General features: G+C 40.2%; 1 protein-coding gene across 1 annotated transcript in view; it reads right to left on the bottom strand.

Annotated features, from left to right (window-relative positions):
* HSF2BP (heat shock transcription factor 2 binding protein) overlaps positions 1–17,205 on the bottom strand; it is a 71,158-nt gene that overhangs the window by 15,591 nt on the left and 38,362 nt on the right. The window contains exon 7 of the mRNA XM_014447583.2: positions 16,321–16,424. Within this exon, the coding sequence (XP_014303069.1) occupies positions 16,321–16,424 (104 nt within the window). The remainder of the gene's footprint in view (positions 1–16,320; positions 16,425–17,205) is intronic.

Genomic DNA, 17,205 nt, shown 5'->3' with positions numbered 1-17,205 from the left:
CCTAGTCATTTTAGAACCTAGAATCTAGGTGCTGCAGTACAATCTCTTCACACTAAAAATAAAAGCAACTTATTTCAAAGACTTCACATTTCCACAGAGAAGTCATAAACCTGCTTTGAGAGCTACATTCTTCACCTGGGTCCCAGACTCCCCTCTACCTGGTCCTCAGACTCCCCCCTCCACCTGGGTTCTCAGACTCCCCTCCACCTGGTCCTCAGAATCCCCCCTCCACCTGGTCCTCAAACTCTCCCCTCCACCTGGTCCTCAGACTCCCCTCCACCTGGGTCCTCAGACTCTCCCCTCCCCCTGGTCCTCAGACTCCCCTCCACCTGGGTCCTCAGACTCCCCTTCACCTGGTCCCAGACTCCCCTCTCCACCTGGTCCTCAGACCCCCCTCCACCCGGCACACAGACTCCCTTTAGGAACTCTAAGAAAATGTATCTTTCCTGCTGCAAGACTGGGGAGCTGATGTCCAACTACTGAAAGACAAACTGCAGTACTGGCTATTCTCTGACAGCCTGATTCTTTCCAGAAGGAAATGATGGTAAAAATACCTTACATTTGACTAGCAAGTTGCCACTTAAAAAGTACTTTCACACACAGCACTGCATTTCTACTTTGGGGAAAAATTTCTTTGGGCCAAAAGAAATGTAAATACTCTGCTGTCAAGTGACCCTGTTCTCTCACTGACTCAAGAGGATGGAGTGGACTGTTAGGATCCTGCTGTGGAATAAGAAAATCCCTAAAGACACCTCTCCTCCTATCCGTAAAGAGTAGCCACAAGTAGGGCAAATTGGAGAAAGTGGTAGGTCTTAAGGATATTTAAATCATAACTCAGAAGACATTTTCACATTCCCATGTCCAACGATGTGTAATGATATCAACATCTGAAGTGGGACAATCCTCCTAGGCATGGACCTCAGTGGCCTCAATATCTAGGCAGAAAAGAAGTTGGGGTTGGCCATCTGTTCAACGCCTTCTTGATTGTTCACAGCATTAAATTAGCCTACAACCGCATATTTAAATCAGGCCTCTTAAGCACCACACTGCCTAGTCGTGTGGCCTTGAAGAGCTCTAGTATCTTCATGTTTTTATACATACCAGCTGTAAAGACTAAACATAATGCAGTAAGTAAAGGCTTTAGTCCAGTCATCACACACACAGTGCAGAGTACATGTGCTATATTCTCATTCGCTCCTGTAGTTCAGTACAGAAATGTGACATGGTCACCAGGGGTTAAAAATAAGCCGATCATGTCTATTACACAGAATATTATGTTGAAGGCAACCCTCTACTATCACATCGCATGGATGAAAGCCTTGCCTTGGTGATACGAAACCTTTTAAAGAATAACGCAATTATTATCTGTATTCCTAAGAATTAAGCACCTGTGCATAGTCTTAAAAATTAAATGTGTACATTACGTTTAACTGAAGTTTTAAATCATATAAAGTGAAAGATGTCTAATTCTGTTTAAAAAACAAACTTTCACTGAACATTATATGAAGCCAAAATAATGCTTTTATCCTGATCACATTCCTAGTACCCAATTTTCACTTATTGATATGAACAGCTACTATTATTAGAGAAATTTTACAGCTAAACCATGTGAAATTGTCATTTTTATAGGTCTAAAATGGACAAATAGTGGCAATTTCATGTGGCTCAACCTAGCCCTATGCCCAGGCACTGTGCTGGGGGGTCTGTCAATGGACTAATTAGATTCTGTACCCGCTCTGCAGCATATGTCACTGACACCATTTACAGATGAAGAGTGGGAGCTGGTCAACAAACTTCTCAAGACCAACAACTAACATGTAAGATCTGCACTCCTTTTGTGCCCCTCCACATCTCAACCACCGGCAAAGGGTTCTGTTAGCTTCTCTATTTGCATTTGTGCCTTCATATTTTGTCAAGAAGAGCAAATCAGGTAAGTTGATGCTGGCAGGATGTGTTTTCAGCAAATGCAGATGTTACCTCCAACTACTGTACTTTATAACCCTTCATTCTGCATATCAAGAAACTTGAGCCGAAACCGGTTTGGCTCAGTGGATAGAGCGTCGGCCTGCGGACTGAAAGGTCCCAGGTTCAATTCCGGTCAAGGGCATGTACCTGGGTTGCGGGCACATCCCCAGTGGGAGATGTGCAGGAGGCAGCTGGTCGATGTTTCTCTCTCATCGATGTTTCTAACTCTCTATCTCTCTCCCTTCCTCTCTGTAAAAAATCAATAAAATATATTTTTAAAAAAAGAAACTTGAAACTAATTTCGGAGATTTTGTTGTATTTACTATAGAAACAGTGAATCAGAATACCTCAACTAAAAGTACAAAACTCCAAGTCAAACTGGCTTAAGCAGTAATAACATATATTACTCACATCAAGTCCAGAAATAGGGCTTCATTCAATGGCTTATGTCATCAAGGAACTGGGTCCATTCTCCCCACTGCCCTCCACAGCATCACCTGTGAAGCTGACTCAACTCACTCACAGTGAGATGCAACCAGCATTCGGGGCTGCGCACTTCCTCGTTCACATCCAACAAGGGAGAAGCCTCCCACCATCTGTGGAGTTTGGATGAACCCACTCAGCTCAGGTGTCCACCTCCAGACCATGACTGTAGGCAGAAGAATGCCATGCACTGACTGGCTTAAGCCTTGACCCCAAGACCAGCCACTGGCAGAATGATACGACTGTCATGACGCCCTCGACCCTGTTTTATACATGAGAGTCACCTGAAGAGGTGTGACAACCCTGATGCCTGGGTCCCACTCCCAATCAATTAGATTACAACCTCTAGAGATGGGGACCCACGCTGGACTATCAGGGCACGGGTGTGTGTGTGTGTGTGTGTGTGTGTGTGTGTGTGTGTGTTTTCTTTCTTTTTGCTTTTTTTTTCCTTCACAAAAGTCCCCACTGGATTAGGATCTCTTTCCCAAAGGCATATAGTCCATTAAAGGGAGAGTGAAGCCCTGAATAGTTAGATACAAGGAAGAGATACAGGGGCACCACAGTATCCAATATACACAGACACAACCAAGTAAGTCATGGAGGAAAGGCAGTGTGGTTCCTAATTCAAGCTGCAACAGGCTTAGGAACTGTATTACCCTCAGCACTGTCTCTAGTGCACAGTTTTGTGTCATGTAAAACAGAGATAGCAATCGTAGAGTGCTGTGATCTGATACCACTGTAACATGACTGAAAAATCCTGTACACCGCACATAACTAAGCAAAACTCTAATGCGCACCTTCCCAGATTAAATGGGGCGGGAAGGAGGCACTCCCTGGCCTTCTGCGCTGCTTCTGGATTGAAGTCATTGTGGCCACCTGGTACTTTGGCAACGTCTCTACTCTGCGTAAATCTCTGTGGCGGGGGGGTGGTGGGGGCATTCTGCTTGGGAGGGTGATGCAGGCAGGATCAGAAGGGGCTTGGCTGTGTACCTTCCAGTTCCAGCCAGGACCTCTTCTGGAACCATGTGACCTTGGGACATTGAAAGTTTTTCTTTACAATTTTAGCACTTAAAATATTATATTTGTGTCCAAGAAATATAACAACAAATATTTAATAAATGCTAACTTCCCAATTTTCACCTTCTAATGAGTTTCTTTTGACTTCTGAATAAAATGGCTTCGAAGATGTTGCATAACTAATGTCATCAGTAGAATGTGTTCACAGCTGGAAGGCTTACAAATCACATGGGAAATTTCATTAGCTGAGGTTAAATAACTGTATAAAGAACAATAATCTTAAACCCTGGATCTTCCATCAGTGAGTTAATGAAAAATACTATCCTTTTAAAAAAAATAATGCAGAATTTGTAGAATTATTATAACAATTATTTTAATATTAGTGGCCTATATTTAAACAAATCACCAAAAATAAAGCAAATATCACACTTTAGTAACTTACTTTTATGCCAGAAAAGAAGTCACCTTTTAAAGATGAACTAGAGGAGAAAATAACTCCTAGTCCAAAAAAAATGTTAAGGTCCCAGTGTATTTTGAAGATATATTCTTATTTTTAATTATCTCATTTTTACTTGAAATTGAAAACCTTAAAATTAGAATCTCATTAGTTTTAAATACAAACACACAAAATGTTCACTAAAACCCTATCCAGGCAGCACTACCCTCACTACCACTTCTCCCCGTTCCCTCCTGAAACCCCTCTTGTTAATTCTGTACTTCCCCCAAAGTCTTCTCAAAGATCACTGATGATTCTGTCAAAGCCTCTTCTCCATTCCTGTTTTCTGATCAAGTTCTATCTGACGCTGTTAGACTCTCTTCTTCTCAAAGAACTATTTTTTCTCGTGTTTTTTTTTCTTTTTTAATTTATAAAGCACTTCCATTTACTGCTCTATTCAATTCTCATGGCCTTCATGGTATTTCTATTTCTATTGAGAAACAGTATTTGTATTTCTATTTAGTGGATGACAAGCCCAAGTATCACAGAATTTAAGGGACTCAGAGCCACAAACTAGGAAACTGCAGGAGATGGACCTGCCTCTTAGACTCTGAGCTTCCAGAGACCCCTCCTCCTCTGCTCAGGCCTCTGCCCCTGGCCCCAGGCAAGCTGGCCTCAGCTGAGCTGCCACTCTCCATGTTCCATATTCCGATGTTCCATTAGTCACTCACTTCTTTAAGAATGAGTCCCAAACCCATGCCTCTGGACTGTCATGTGAACTCCAAGTTTCCCATCTCCAATGGGCTTTTTGGATACTTCTGTGTGTGTGTGTGTGTGTGTGTGTGTATCTTTTTTTTTTTTAATCTTACAAACACTGACCATGTCCCACATCAAACTTGTGACTATGAGTTAATTATACCTGGATTATACCTGGATCAGACTACAGTAAATTTTAGATTGTTGGGTTTGACATACGTAAACCAAATGTTTCCTGACATCTTTTAAGATATAATTGGTCATCTGACCACTCAATTCTATCAACAGCTTTAAGAACTTCCTTTCCTGTAAAGAAGGCCTGCTAGCAATAACATCTCTAAGTCTTTGTTTATCCAGGAATATATTTTGCCTACATTGTTGAAGAATAGTGTAGCTGGACATAGAATTCTTGGTAGGCAGCTTCTTCTTTCAGAACTTCGAAAACATTATCCCTCTGCTTTATGACCACGGTTTCTTTATGAGCACCGAGCTGTTAATCTTGTGGTTCCAGTACACACTTTTCTCTTGCTGATTTCAAGATATTCTCTTTGTCTTAAGTTTTAACAGTTTAACTATAATATGTCTAAATGTAGATCTCTTTGGGTTTATCTTACTAAGAGAACACTGTATTTTTTAAATGCATAGACTGTTTCCCATTAAAATTAGGAGTGTTAAGACATTTTAATCAAACGTTTTCTGCTCATTTCTCGTATTTTCTTTATAGCCTCTTATTATGCATATATTGGTATGCTACATAATATCCCACAGGTCTCTGAGCACTCATCATTTTTCTTCATTCTTTGCTTCTGTCCTTGAGACTGGATAATCCTATCTAGCATTAAATTTTCTGAATCTCCCTACTGATGGCTCAAATCTGCTCCTAAACCTGTCTAGTGAAATCTATTTATTTATACTTTTTTCTTTATTATTTTCTTCCTTAAACTTTATTTGGATTTTTTCACTTTTTTTAAAGTTCTTATAGTAAATCTTTGTTTTCTGCTTTCTTCTTTTTTTAATATACACATTCAAACTAATAAACTTTCCACTAAATATTGATTTAGATGTATTTCACTATTTTATATGTAACACTTTTATTATTCTGTTCGAAATATCTGATTTTGTTAGGGGCAAAAATAGAATACTGGGGACTAGTTATGGTTAAGGGAAATATTAATCATGCTCTGTTAACCATGATTGCCTTGTTCTGGTTAAAGAAAGGACATTCCAACCTGGCTGGGGGCTGAAGTCAAAGAATCCGCCAAAAAGAATATGCAGTGTTCTCTAAGTGGGGACCACCCAGGTGGTTTAAATTAAGGCTTCAAAGCTGCATGAAAACCAGCCTACATGATTGGTTCTGAGATTTTTCCTACACCCTGCTCAGGTCAAAACAGGTGATTTTCCTGCAGTTGCCAAGGGGTGGTAAATACCTTTCAAAGTCCCCTACTAGGCGACTCAACTGGGGTGGATCCTGGGCTTTGCTTCCTGTCCCCAACCCCTGCGAGGCCAAGGAAACTGAAGGTCAAGTCTGACAAATGCCCTCAAAGCAGGGATTAGCTCAATCCATTGTTGTCCTCTCTGGCATCCCACTTTCACTTAGCTTTTGTCATTAGTCTACTTTTTTCCTAACTCAGAGGAACATTTCTTTAGATCTCACCCAGCATGTGCAATGGAGTAGAAACTCTGTTTCTTCAACAAGATCCTTTTTATCCTTTCACTCCCTTCCTTAATCACTAGCCCTAAGGATATCAGATTGAGGTCAGCATCAAACTCTCCAAGCCTCAGGCCTGTTGACCACAGAAACAAAGTTTAGGTCAAACTGAAGATAACATCTTGACCTTAATTGTGTTTCAGCCACAGGCCTATGAAAGCAGAATAACCCTACCGACCACATTCTCATGAAATTAGACAGAATGATGCCACAGTTGACATTAGGACCTGAAATATTGATCAACTACTCCAGTGATGGCGAACCTTTTGAGCTCGGCGTGTCAGCATTTTGAAAAACCCTAACTTAACTCTGGTGCCATGTCACATATAGAAATTTTTTGATATTTGCAACCATAGTAAAACAAAGATTTATATTTTTGATATTTATTTTATATATATAAATGACATTTAACAAAGGAAAATCAACCAAAAAAATGAGTTTGCGTGTCACCTCTGACACGCGTGTCATAGGTTCGCCATCACTGAACTACTCCCTACCCTGGCCTCAACTAATCAATAGAGCCCACGACTCCATCTTCCTTAATCACCATGATTAATAATTTTTCCTGTATATAATCTGTCCCTGTTCAGGTCCTCAGGAAGCCAGGTTTTAAAATTCTAGTTCACCTGTGCCTCCAGTTTAGTGCCATTTCCTTTGCTACAAACTCCTGTTCTGTGTTACTGGGCTTTGATGTGTGCAGGGAAATGGACCCAGAGTCCAGTAACACATGTTGGCTGTTTTCAGCAAGGAGAGCTGGTCTGGGATCTATCCCATCATACCTTTGACTCTCAATTCCTGGCCTGCAAGGGTGGACTATGGCTGAGCTGTGAAGGCTCTAAAGTTCTCTGGAAAAAAAAAGATAATGGATGGCTCAAAACCAGGCAGCAATGGTCGATGACTGTCAGATTCTGGATATAACTTACAATAGAACTGTCAGGATTTTCCAACAGGTTGGATGTGAGTGTGAGATAAAAAGGAGACAAGAATCACTCCAATGTTTTTAAAGGCCTGAAAAATTAGAAAAAATAGAGTTAATGCCGGAGGCCAAAGCATAACAAGCATTTGCATGAAAGTGCAAAAGGGACATTGGAAGGTCAATGGATCTTGATTCCAGCAGGGCTGACATCAACACAAGATTGCTCCTGCTGTGACTGTGATGGCTTGAGGCGATTTCCTGACCTGATAGTCCTTAAAATTTTAGCAAACTTTTACCTCTGATCTGCCTGTATGATTGCTAAAGGACAAATGCGTATTCAAAGTGAATAGAAAGTGGGCAGGACCTGGACTTGGTGTTCCTCTTCATGCAAGAGGCTTCCACCTGGCCCCCCAATGCCTTCAAAATTCGTATCTCTTGTATAGTGTACTCACTGTGTGTCTGAGCCCTCCTGCCAGTCATCCTGAACCCGCCATGCAGGTCGCAGCAAATGGCGCCTGAACAGGGGCTTGAGGAGAAGGTTCGCTTGAGCGAAAATGAAGTGGAAGTGGAAGTCGGCCGAACAAACAAGCCCGTGTCAGCTCTGGAGTTGTGACGGTAAGTGGACGGGGACTTTTCTGAAATCAGCCAGGTTATAATGGGGCAGAATTTGAGTAAAAGGCAAAAACATTACTATAGACTTTTGGCTTGCATGTTCAAGGATAAAAAAGTACTCTCCTACAGTTTTTGCTTATTATCACAGAATATAATCCTTAGTTCCCTGATGCTAGAACATTAGACCTTGATCTCTGGGAACAAGTAGGTAGGAATTTAAGGAGAAATCAGGCTCAAGGAAAACGAGTGCCTTTGTCATCTTTAACTATGTGGGCTCTTGTTCACGCTGCACTATGCCCACTTTATATTGAGGATCAAAAGCCTACAGAATGCCATGAGAATTTACCACTGCCCCCTCCTCCTGAGGTAGAGCCTGTAAAGCCTGTAATACCTCAGGCCCCCATCCTCTGCCTCCAGTGTGGGAAGACTCATCAACCAGAGAAAATGGGGCTGACAGTCCGTTTACAAAAGGACTCCTTAATGCTTTGTCTGAAAATTACCATATGACACCCTGGGACTGGCAGTTTTTAGCTAAAATGACTTTATACACCAGTCAATGCTATGGGGAGAATATGATAAGACCTGTAAACAACAGGCTGTTTGTGGGTGTTCACTGGGACCCCACCTGGGAACCCTCTGGGCCGCATTCTGGCTGTAAGTCCCAGGCACTTTAAAACATCTGAAAGATCCATGAACAGAACTCTGATTTAGTAAGTCTTGTCTATGTGTTATGCGTGGTTATAAATATCGTATATATGAGTGTCTGTTGATTATTGTTTTATCTGTCTTTGTTGTTTGGTTTGTTTATTGTTAGTCTATTCAAAAAAATATATTCCAAAAAAGATGGAAATTACTAAGAAATTTTAGAGACTGTCTCAGAATTATTCTAAAGTTAATAAATGCCTACACTCCATTCCACACACACACACACACCCCACCCCGCCCCCTGTAGGAAGCATACCTCTGATTTATCTTCATAGAAAAGAAATAGTAGGTGGCCAGGCCATTACTGAATTTCCCCAGAGTAAACAGGATGTGGGGGTGGGGAGAGAAAATATTCGCGGTACACGTGGCTGATAACACAAGTCCTAGGAAGATTCCCCTAGACCAGTGGTCGGCAAACTGCGGCTCACAAGCCACATGCGGCTCTTTGGCCCCTTGAGTGTGGCTCTTCCACAAAATACCACGAGCGGGCACGCACGTACAGTGCGATTGAAACTTTGTGGCCCATGCGCAGAAGTCGGTTTTCGGCCTGGGCGAGTCTATTTTGAAGAAGTACTGTTGATATTTGGCTCTGTTGACTAATGAGTTTGCCGACCACTGAGATAGACGAAACACGTATACAAGACGAGTGTGGATGGGAGAGTTGGAGGGGTCGACCTTAGCGAACATACCTCAATCAGATTGAGGACTTTTTTTTTTTTTTTAATATATTTTATTGATTTTTCACAGAGAGGAAGGGAGAGAGATAGATAGTCAGAAACATCGATGGGAGAGAAACATCAATCAGCTGCCTCCTGCACATCTCCCACTGGGGATGTGCCCGCAACCCAGGTACATGCCCTTGACCGGAATCGAACCTGGGACCTTTCAGTCCGCAGGCCGACGCTCTATCCACCGAGCCAAACCGGTTTCGGCAGATTGAGGACTTTTTTTAGCAAAGGCCAGCTTAGGAGTACCCTAATTAAGTTAGTAACAATGTACCTACCTATATAGTTTAAGTTTAAAAAATTTGGCTCTCAAAAGAAATTTCAATCATTGTACTGTTGATATTTGGCTCTGTTGACTAATGAGTTTGCCGACCACTGCCCTAGACCAGTGGTTCTCAACCTTCCTAATGCCATGACCCTTTAATACAGTTCCCCATGTTGTGGTGACCCCCAATTTCATTGTTACAAATTGAACACAATTAAAGCATAGTGATTAATCACAAAAACAATATGTAATTATATACGTGTTTTCCGATGGTCTTAGGCGACCCCTGTGAAAGGGTCGGTCGACCCCCAAAGGGGTTGTGACCCACAGGTTGAGAACCGCTGCCCTAGACAAAGGGAGGTAGAGGTAACTAAAAAAGGCCCCAGCCCATTAATTACTAGGTCTCTTGCCTATTGCCTTTATTAGGATCCTGTAAAATGGGCGCCTGCTCTTAGGAGTATTATTAAAAGTCTTGTTTTCGCCATGTTTTTGTTACCTAGTCTATCATTTGAAATTTGTACAGGTGAGCCATTTCTCACAATTTGGGGATGCGTCCGGAACTTCTATACCCACGAAGAGAGAAAGGCTAGTTTAAGGGGAGGTGCGCCCCACCCGATTTTGGGTGGCCTCTTGGCCTAAGCCCCATCTCTTCACAGATGCTATAGAATAGGCCCAAGACTATTTTGGAAGATGGTGAAAATGACACAAGGAAAATATACAGGCTGGGTTTGGGCAACAAGGTTAATATTTCCATGATAATGGGCAGTTCTTGAATAATAATGGACTAGATTCCAAGGTTGACTCCCAGGTCCCAGGGGCACTCCTGTTTTTTTATAAAGAAAAATAAAATAAAATAAAATAAAATAGTACTTTAACATTAAAGCCACTGAAAGCCAGTGAGTTATCTCTGTTACAGAACTTGCCAAGGAAAATGCCTTGGGTAATAATAATTGGCTTTAAAATCTCGAAGTTGTTAAGGCAAAATATATATAACTAAAATGAAGGGTATGTGGTAAATCTTTTTCAGTGGTAATTATATATGCCTAAACATAGTTTTCCGAAGTCTTTGGTAACTTAAAACTTTGGAGTTTGCTGAATTAAATAGTAAAGATTATTAAACATCTAAGTATTTTGAAATAACAGGATACTGAAATATTAATCTGAGTTTGCCTCATATGAAGAATCTAGGGAATAAATTTAATTCTATTAATTGAATGTTTTGTATTTTATTTGAAATATATCCTTAAAAATGTGAATATATTACTAATCTGAAAATGCTAAGTATTTAACTTGCCACCAAAAATTTGAGGCTTCTAAAAGTTCAAAGTTCAAACTAAGTTGGGACAAATTATATGGTTGTGATAACAGAATGCATGAAGTATAGAAATTCATTTTTGAGGAAAATAATTCTTGTGTTTTCTCTGGAAAAATTGGTAGTTCAAAATATGTTATAGTCTTTATGTGTATGTGTGTCTGTGTACTACGTGTGGTAAAATTTCAACCTAGGATATAGTATTTTATTGGCCTGATTGAAAAAGAGAATTAATTCTATGGTCTGAACCAAATTTTTAATATTAAAACTGGTTTAAATTTAATTGATGTCTTTTAGAATAATTACAAAAAGTGCATAATACAATCTTTGGGTGATGTATATTTGATAGTCTTTCCAAGTTCAATTTCAAGACTTTAACCAAGAGATAGCTTTGGAACATTTCAAGGGCCCTGGAATGACTTAAGAATTTATTCTCTCTTCTTAAAAGAAATTAGTTCTAAGACTATTTACAAAAGTTGTAAAAGAGTCATAAAAGTCCCACGGAAATTTAAACAAAGGCATGACCACTAGCTAATTTATAGCCTACCTGTAACTAAAAATCCCTTATCTCCCCCCTCCTCACCCCTCACCAAGGACAGAGCAAATGGTTAATACAGAAAGGGAGGGGGAGAGGGGGAAAGAAAAGAGAGAAAAAAAGGAGAGCCATTTTAATCTGAGCAAGAAAGCCCTAGGTTTCAGCCTCTAAGCTTGGCAGGCAGCAGCGGAATTTTAAGACAGGAGCATACATAATGCCTCAGACCTCCACCAAGCCTGCTCTTCAGACTGGCCAGGGGGGTGGGGGGGAGCATCTGTACTTCAATGGATCAAATGTATAAATTTGCTTACTTTGCTTTTTCAATAAAGGTGCATACTTTAATTACTTAATAAGTTAGTTTTTCACAATATAATCAAGGTCTCATGTACTCATTTATATGAGAAGCCATTATTTTATGAGCGACTAGTTCTAATAAAATCCAAAGTAAAATTTGCTTATATATGCAAATAAGCACTAGCCAAAAAGAATGCTGTTTAGAAGTAAATTTAAGCTTAAAAAGGAGAAATTTAAAAATCTCTTCCACTACTATTTACAAAGTAAACTAAAAGTTATTATTCAAGCATTAAATCTCACCATTAATGAGACACCATAAGTAAAAAGAAAGTTACTTTTACTTGAGATATACTCATTGCAGTATTGGCCAGCAGCAATGGTCAAGGGTGGTCAGATTCTGGATATAGCTTACAATAGAACTGTCAGGATTTCCCAACAGATTAGATGTGAGTGAGAGAAAAAGGAGGTAAGAATTACTCCAAGGTTTTTAAAGGCCTGAAAAATTAGAAAAAATAGAGTTACTATCAACTGAGGGCGGGAAAGCCATATGTATTTTAGTGTGGTGGAAGATTAGGAATTTAGTCTAAACGCATTGAGTTTGAAGGCCTATTAGACCCCCATGTGGAGAGTCAAATAGATAGTTGAATATTAGTCTGGAGTTCAGGAGAAATATAAATTTGGCAGAACTGATCAGTGTTTCATATTACTTAGACAAGCCAAATAAATGTAAGATGGGATGCAAATGCCTCTATGCCTAGTCAACACTGTAAATGTGGGTAGGAAATGCATCACTACTGTTACAAGAGTCATCATAACACTGGTTTGCATTAACAGTTACACAACATGTGGTCGTCAGCCCAATACACTCTGTCTTCATCAGTTATTTGCTAGAGTTCTTTGCCAGACCTGCGGCTTAAAAGGAATGTGAAGAATTTGGAGAACGCCTGGAAAAGAGCCAGCCACCTAGTTGAATAAAGAGAAGGAAAATGATATCCAGTAAAAGTAAAAAGAAATGAGACCATTTAGTAAAACATTATTAATAGCAAAGAAGTCCGGATGCTTCATTGAAAGCAACTTGCCACCTTTAAATAAAATAAAAGGAAATGAGCTTTTATTTTGGCATAAAAGACTCAGATTGGAAATAAAAAGGGAAACTAAGACCTACTTAACACCTACTATATGAGGTGTTGGCCCAGGCACTATTGCACTTTAATCAACATGAAGACCCTTGAGGTAGAAATCCCCACTTACTTACAGATCAGAAAAGAGGGGACCCTAAGTGCTTAGGTAAGTTCCAAGTAGAAGAGCTGCAGTTTCAGTCTGGGTCTAATAAATCCAAAGTCCAAGCTCTTTAAAATACATCAAATTTCCAAACAGGAAAACTGATAAAAGTAGAAGCTGATTACTGAGAGAATAAAATAGTTTTTCCTAGATCTTTTTAAATTAGAAGAGATTCTTAATTGTCTAGAATAAATCAGTTTTCAAATTCTCTCCTAGTCCTAAACAATTATTATAATCTAGAATCTGAAGAAATCACACCACCAGCATCAAGCAGCACATGATATTTTTCAGGGAACTAGTCTTATTCCTATTTTTCTCTTCTATAGTAAAATACATATTCATCTTCCTAAAACATACACCAAATTCTATAACAAATTTCAAATTTTAAGTTAAGGTAATTCCATACACAATTAAGGGGTCAAACATCCTGGGCTTGATAGACCTTGTTTTGTTTGACTGTGATAATAAATAACTCTAAAGATATCAAGTAAGATATATTAAAAAAGATTTATGAGGGTTTGAGCTGTGCCCATTATGTAAAACACACACACACACACACACACACAGAGTAATTGTCTTCATGGACAAGAAAGCCTGATGCCCCAGTTGCAATAGCAGTACCACCCACTACTGCACATGACCAAGGTTTAAGCAGAAACAATCCAGCTGGTCAAAGAGCACCAGATTCTGTGTGAGCAACACTCTATGAGCTTGCTCCTTAGGAAGCTGCACATATTACACGGAAACTCCTAAGAATTTTCACTCAGCCCAGGAAAATTTCTTGAGTACAAGAACTAGAAGAAGCCCTAGAGAACATTTAGCCTAAAGCTTTGTTTTTTGTTTTGTTTTGTTACTTTATTTTTATTGTTGACACTATTACATATGTTTCTATTTCCCTCAGTTTGCCCACCTCCACCCAGCCCCAGTCCCAGTCCCAGTCCCAGTCCCAGTCCCAGCCCCAGCCCCCACTTCCCTCTAGCCATTACCGCACTGTTGTCTGTGTCTATGGGTTATGAATATATGGTTTTTGGCTAAGGTCCTCCTTTTATGAGAAAGTAAACAATGTGCAAAAGGTGCTGAGGATTACTGGCTGCAAGCTAGCTGAAACAGAATGGGGGATGTGTGTGTGTGTGTGTATACACACACATATATTTTTTTTAAATACATTTTTATTGATTTCAGAGAGAAAGGGAGAGGGAGAGAGAGGAGAGGGAGAGAGAGGTAGAAACATCAATGATGAGACAGAATCATTGATCGGCTACGTCCTGCACGTCCCACACTGGGGATCAAGCCCGCAACCCAGACATATGCCCTAAGTGGGAATCAAACCATTACCTCCTGGTTCATATGTCGATGCTCAACCACTGAACCACATTGGCCAGGCTAAAATTATTAAAAAAAAAAAAAAAGAGAATAAATCTCATTTTAAAAAATTTTATCTAATTAGAAAAAAATGAGCCAATTAATTTGCACACTTGAGCGAAATATGTACCTACTAAATACATAGTGCTAAAAATTATGATGAACAGATTGGTACAAAAAATTAGGTTAATTAGCGGTAAAGGAGAAGAGAAGAGAGAGGCAGCAAGAATAGCTTTTATTTTAAAGAAAACAAAAAGAACACATATACATTATATATAATTATATATATTATAGTATATACACTGAGTGGCCAGATTATTATGACCACCTGACGTTTGTAGGCAAATTAGCTATAATTTCGTGCTGAAGTTGCTAGAGGACCGGACCATTATAAATAGGGAAGCAGGTTGTTTACCACAACAGAAGTGATTTTTTTTCTGAAGATATGGTAAACAACACGATTTAACAGCCTTTGAACGTGGGATATATTTGAACATGAGTGGCCAGATTATTATAACCACCTGATGTTTATAGGCAAATTAGCCATACACTGCATCGTATGAGATATGGAAGCCGAAGGCCTGGTCGAACACCTTTTCTGTCTGCAATTACCAAGATAAAACATCTCCAATTCGCACAGGAACACAAGGATTGGACAGTCGAGCATTGGAAAAAAGTCATGTGGTCCAATGAATCACGTTTCCAGTTGCACCATGCAGATGGCAGAGTGAGAATTTGGCAGAAACAGCATGAAAGCATGCACCCCACATGCATGAGTACAACCCTTCAAGCTGGTGGGGGCAGTGTTATGGTTTGGGGCATTTTTCCTGGCATGATTTGGGTCCTTTAATTCATGTGGAACGACGTCTGAATAGCACAACATACCTAAGTATCATTGCTGATCAAGTTCATCCTATCATGTTGATGGTGTATCCCAATGGAGATGGCTTCTTCCAACAAGACAATGCGCCATGCCACAGTGCTAGTATTGTGCAGGAGTGGTTTCAAGAACATGAGGGAGACTTTACCTTGCTTAGGTGGCCCCCACAATCACCAGATCTCAATCCAATTGAGCATTTGTGGGACAAAGTTAAAAGAGCCATCAGGCAGCTGGTTCCACAACCATCAAATCTCACAGAACTGGACAGTGCTATTCATCAGGCATGGTGTCAATTACTCACATCACCTTTCAACATCTCGTGGAGTCAATGCCAAGAAGAATTGCCACAGTATTGAAGGCAAAAGGTGGCCCAACGAAGTACTGATGGGGTGGTCATAATAATCTGGCCACTCAGAGTGTGTGTGTGTGTGTGTGTGTGTGTGTGTGTGTGTGTATCCCACGTTCAAAGGCTGTTAAATCACATTGTTTACCCATATCTTCAGAAAAAAATCACTTCTATTGTCGTGGTAAACAACCTGCTTCCTTATTCATAATGGTCTGGCCCTCTAGAAACTTCAGCACGAAATTATAGTTAATTTGCCTACAAACGTCAGGTGGTCATAATAATCTGGCCACTCAGTGAGTGTGTGTGTGTGTGTGTGTGTGTGTGTGTGTATAACACCTTCAGAGTTGTAGTATCTCTCAGATTTCCTCTTCCCCACATTCCTTTAAGATTTCCTCTTCCCCACATTCCTTTAACACTAGGACTTCTCCTGTACTTCATATTCAGAGCCACAGACACCTACAGGTCAATGACATCTACCAACTGCTTCATAATTTTTCTTTGTGTCACAGAATCATAACTAAATTGAAAGCAATACTTCAGAAACAGAACTAAAAATAGCTTGGCACACCACTGAGTTTTCCATCATTTGAAATCTTCTTTTGAAGAAATGGTAACACCTTGGGACAGTCGATCCTAATTTCTAATATGTGACAACCTCCCTCAGCTACAGAGGGAAAGTATGTAAGCTGTATGGGAAGACGTGCAGGTCACCCCCTCCTTACCACTCAGAAGCCACCACAGCAAAGGGATGAACCCTGGGCTCTCACTGATGTACTTCAAGCCTTTCAAATTGATGCTCACGTTGTACAGGGACATCAGCATTAGCCTGAAATGCAAACAGAAGGTGGTGAAGTACTGGCCCCTCCACACTGCACTTCACCATAAATCCAGCTGCTGGTTAAGAGGACCTGAGCATATTTACACATCAGATGTCCAATTCTAAAATCTGGATGATAGCAAGAGTAAGCAGAAGGTATGTGAGGTAATATTTGTCTCTATGAGGCTACAGGAAAATGGGAAATTTTAGCAATAGCACCATAACATCAGCTCTTACAGGCTCACAGAATCAAGAGACACAAATGCAGAGAGGATCTCGTTACCAATACTGCATTTACATACAGGTAACCTTCAGATTAACCAAAGATCTTACCTATGGACACAGACAGTAGGGTGGCGAGGCCTGGGGAGGGGCGGGAACCAGGTGGAAGGAAGTAATGGGGGGCGGGGGAGGGGCAGATCTGTAATACTCTCAACAATAAATATTTTAAAATATATATATATATATGTTACATATATAATATATATAATAAATATCCCTCAATTCATAAATACACTGTACTCTGAAAGTTCAATTTAACTGCTTAAAATTTAGTCCTATCTTTCCATTCAGTAAATGCTATCCATGACGTCTGGGCAGCTAGGTCAGGCCATACACGCCTGATTTAATCCACAGCCTGAGGGATGAAAAACGCCATAACCCCAACCATTCCAAACAACCAACCAAGCAGTATGCGGAGTTAAATAGGATTTTATAAGCGGTCTTGGGAACTGACCTCAACTGGTAATATAGAGTCTAATGGAAATTGGAAAACTACAGGACTGGTTTC

The sequence above is a fragment of the Myotis lucifugus genome, unplaced genomic scaffold (assembly GCF_000147115.1).
Source record: "Myotis lucifugus unplaced genomic scaffold, Myoluc2.0 scaffold_682, whole genome shotgun sequence".
Lineage (NCBI taxonomy): Eukaryota > Metazoa > Chordata > Mammalia > Chiroptera > Vespertilionidae > Myotis > Myotis lucifugus.
The sequence above is the reverse complement of the archived record's forward strand: the minus strand, read 5'-3'. Positions and strand labels throughout refer to the sequence as shown.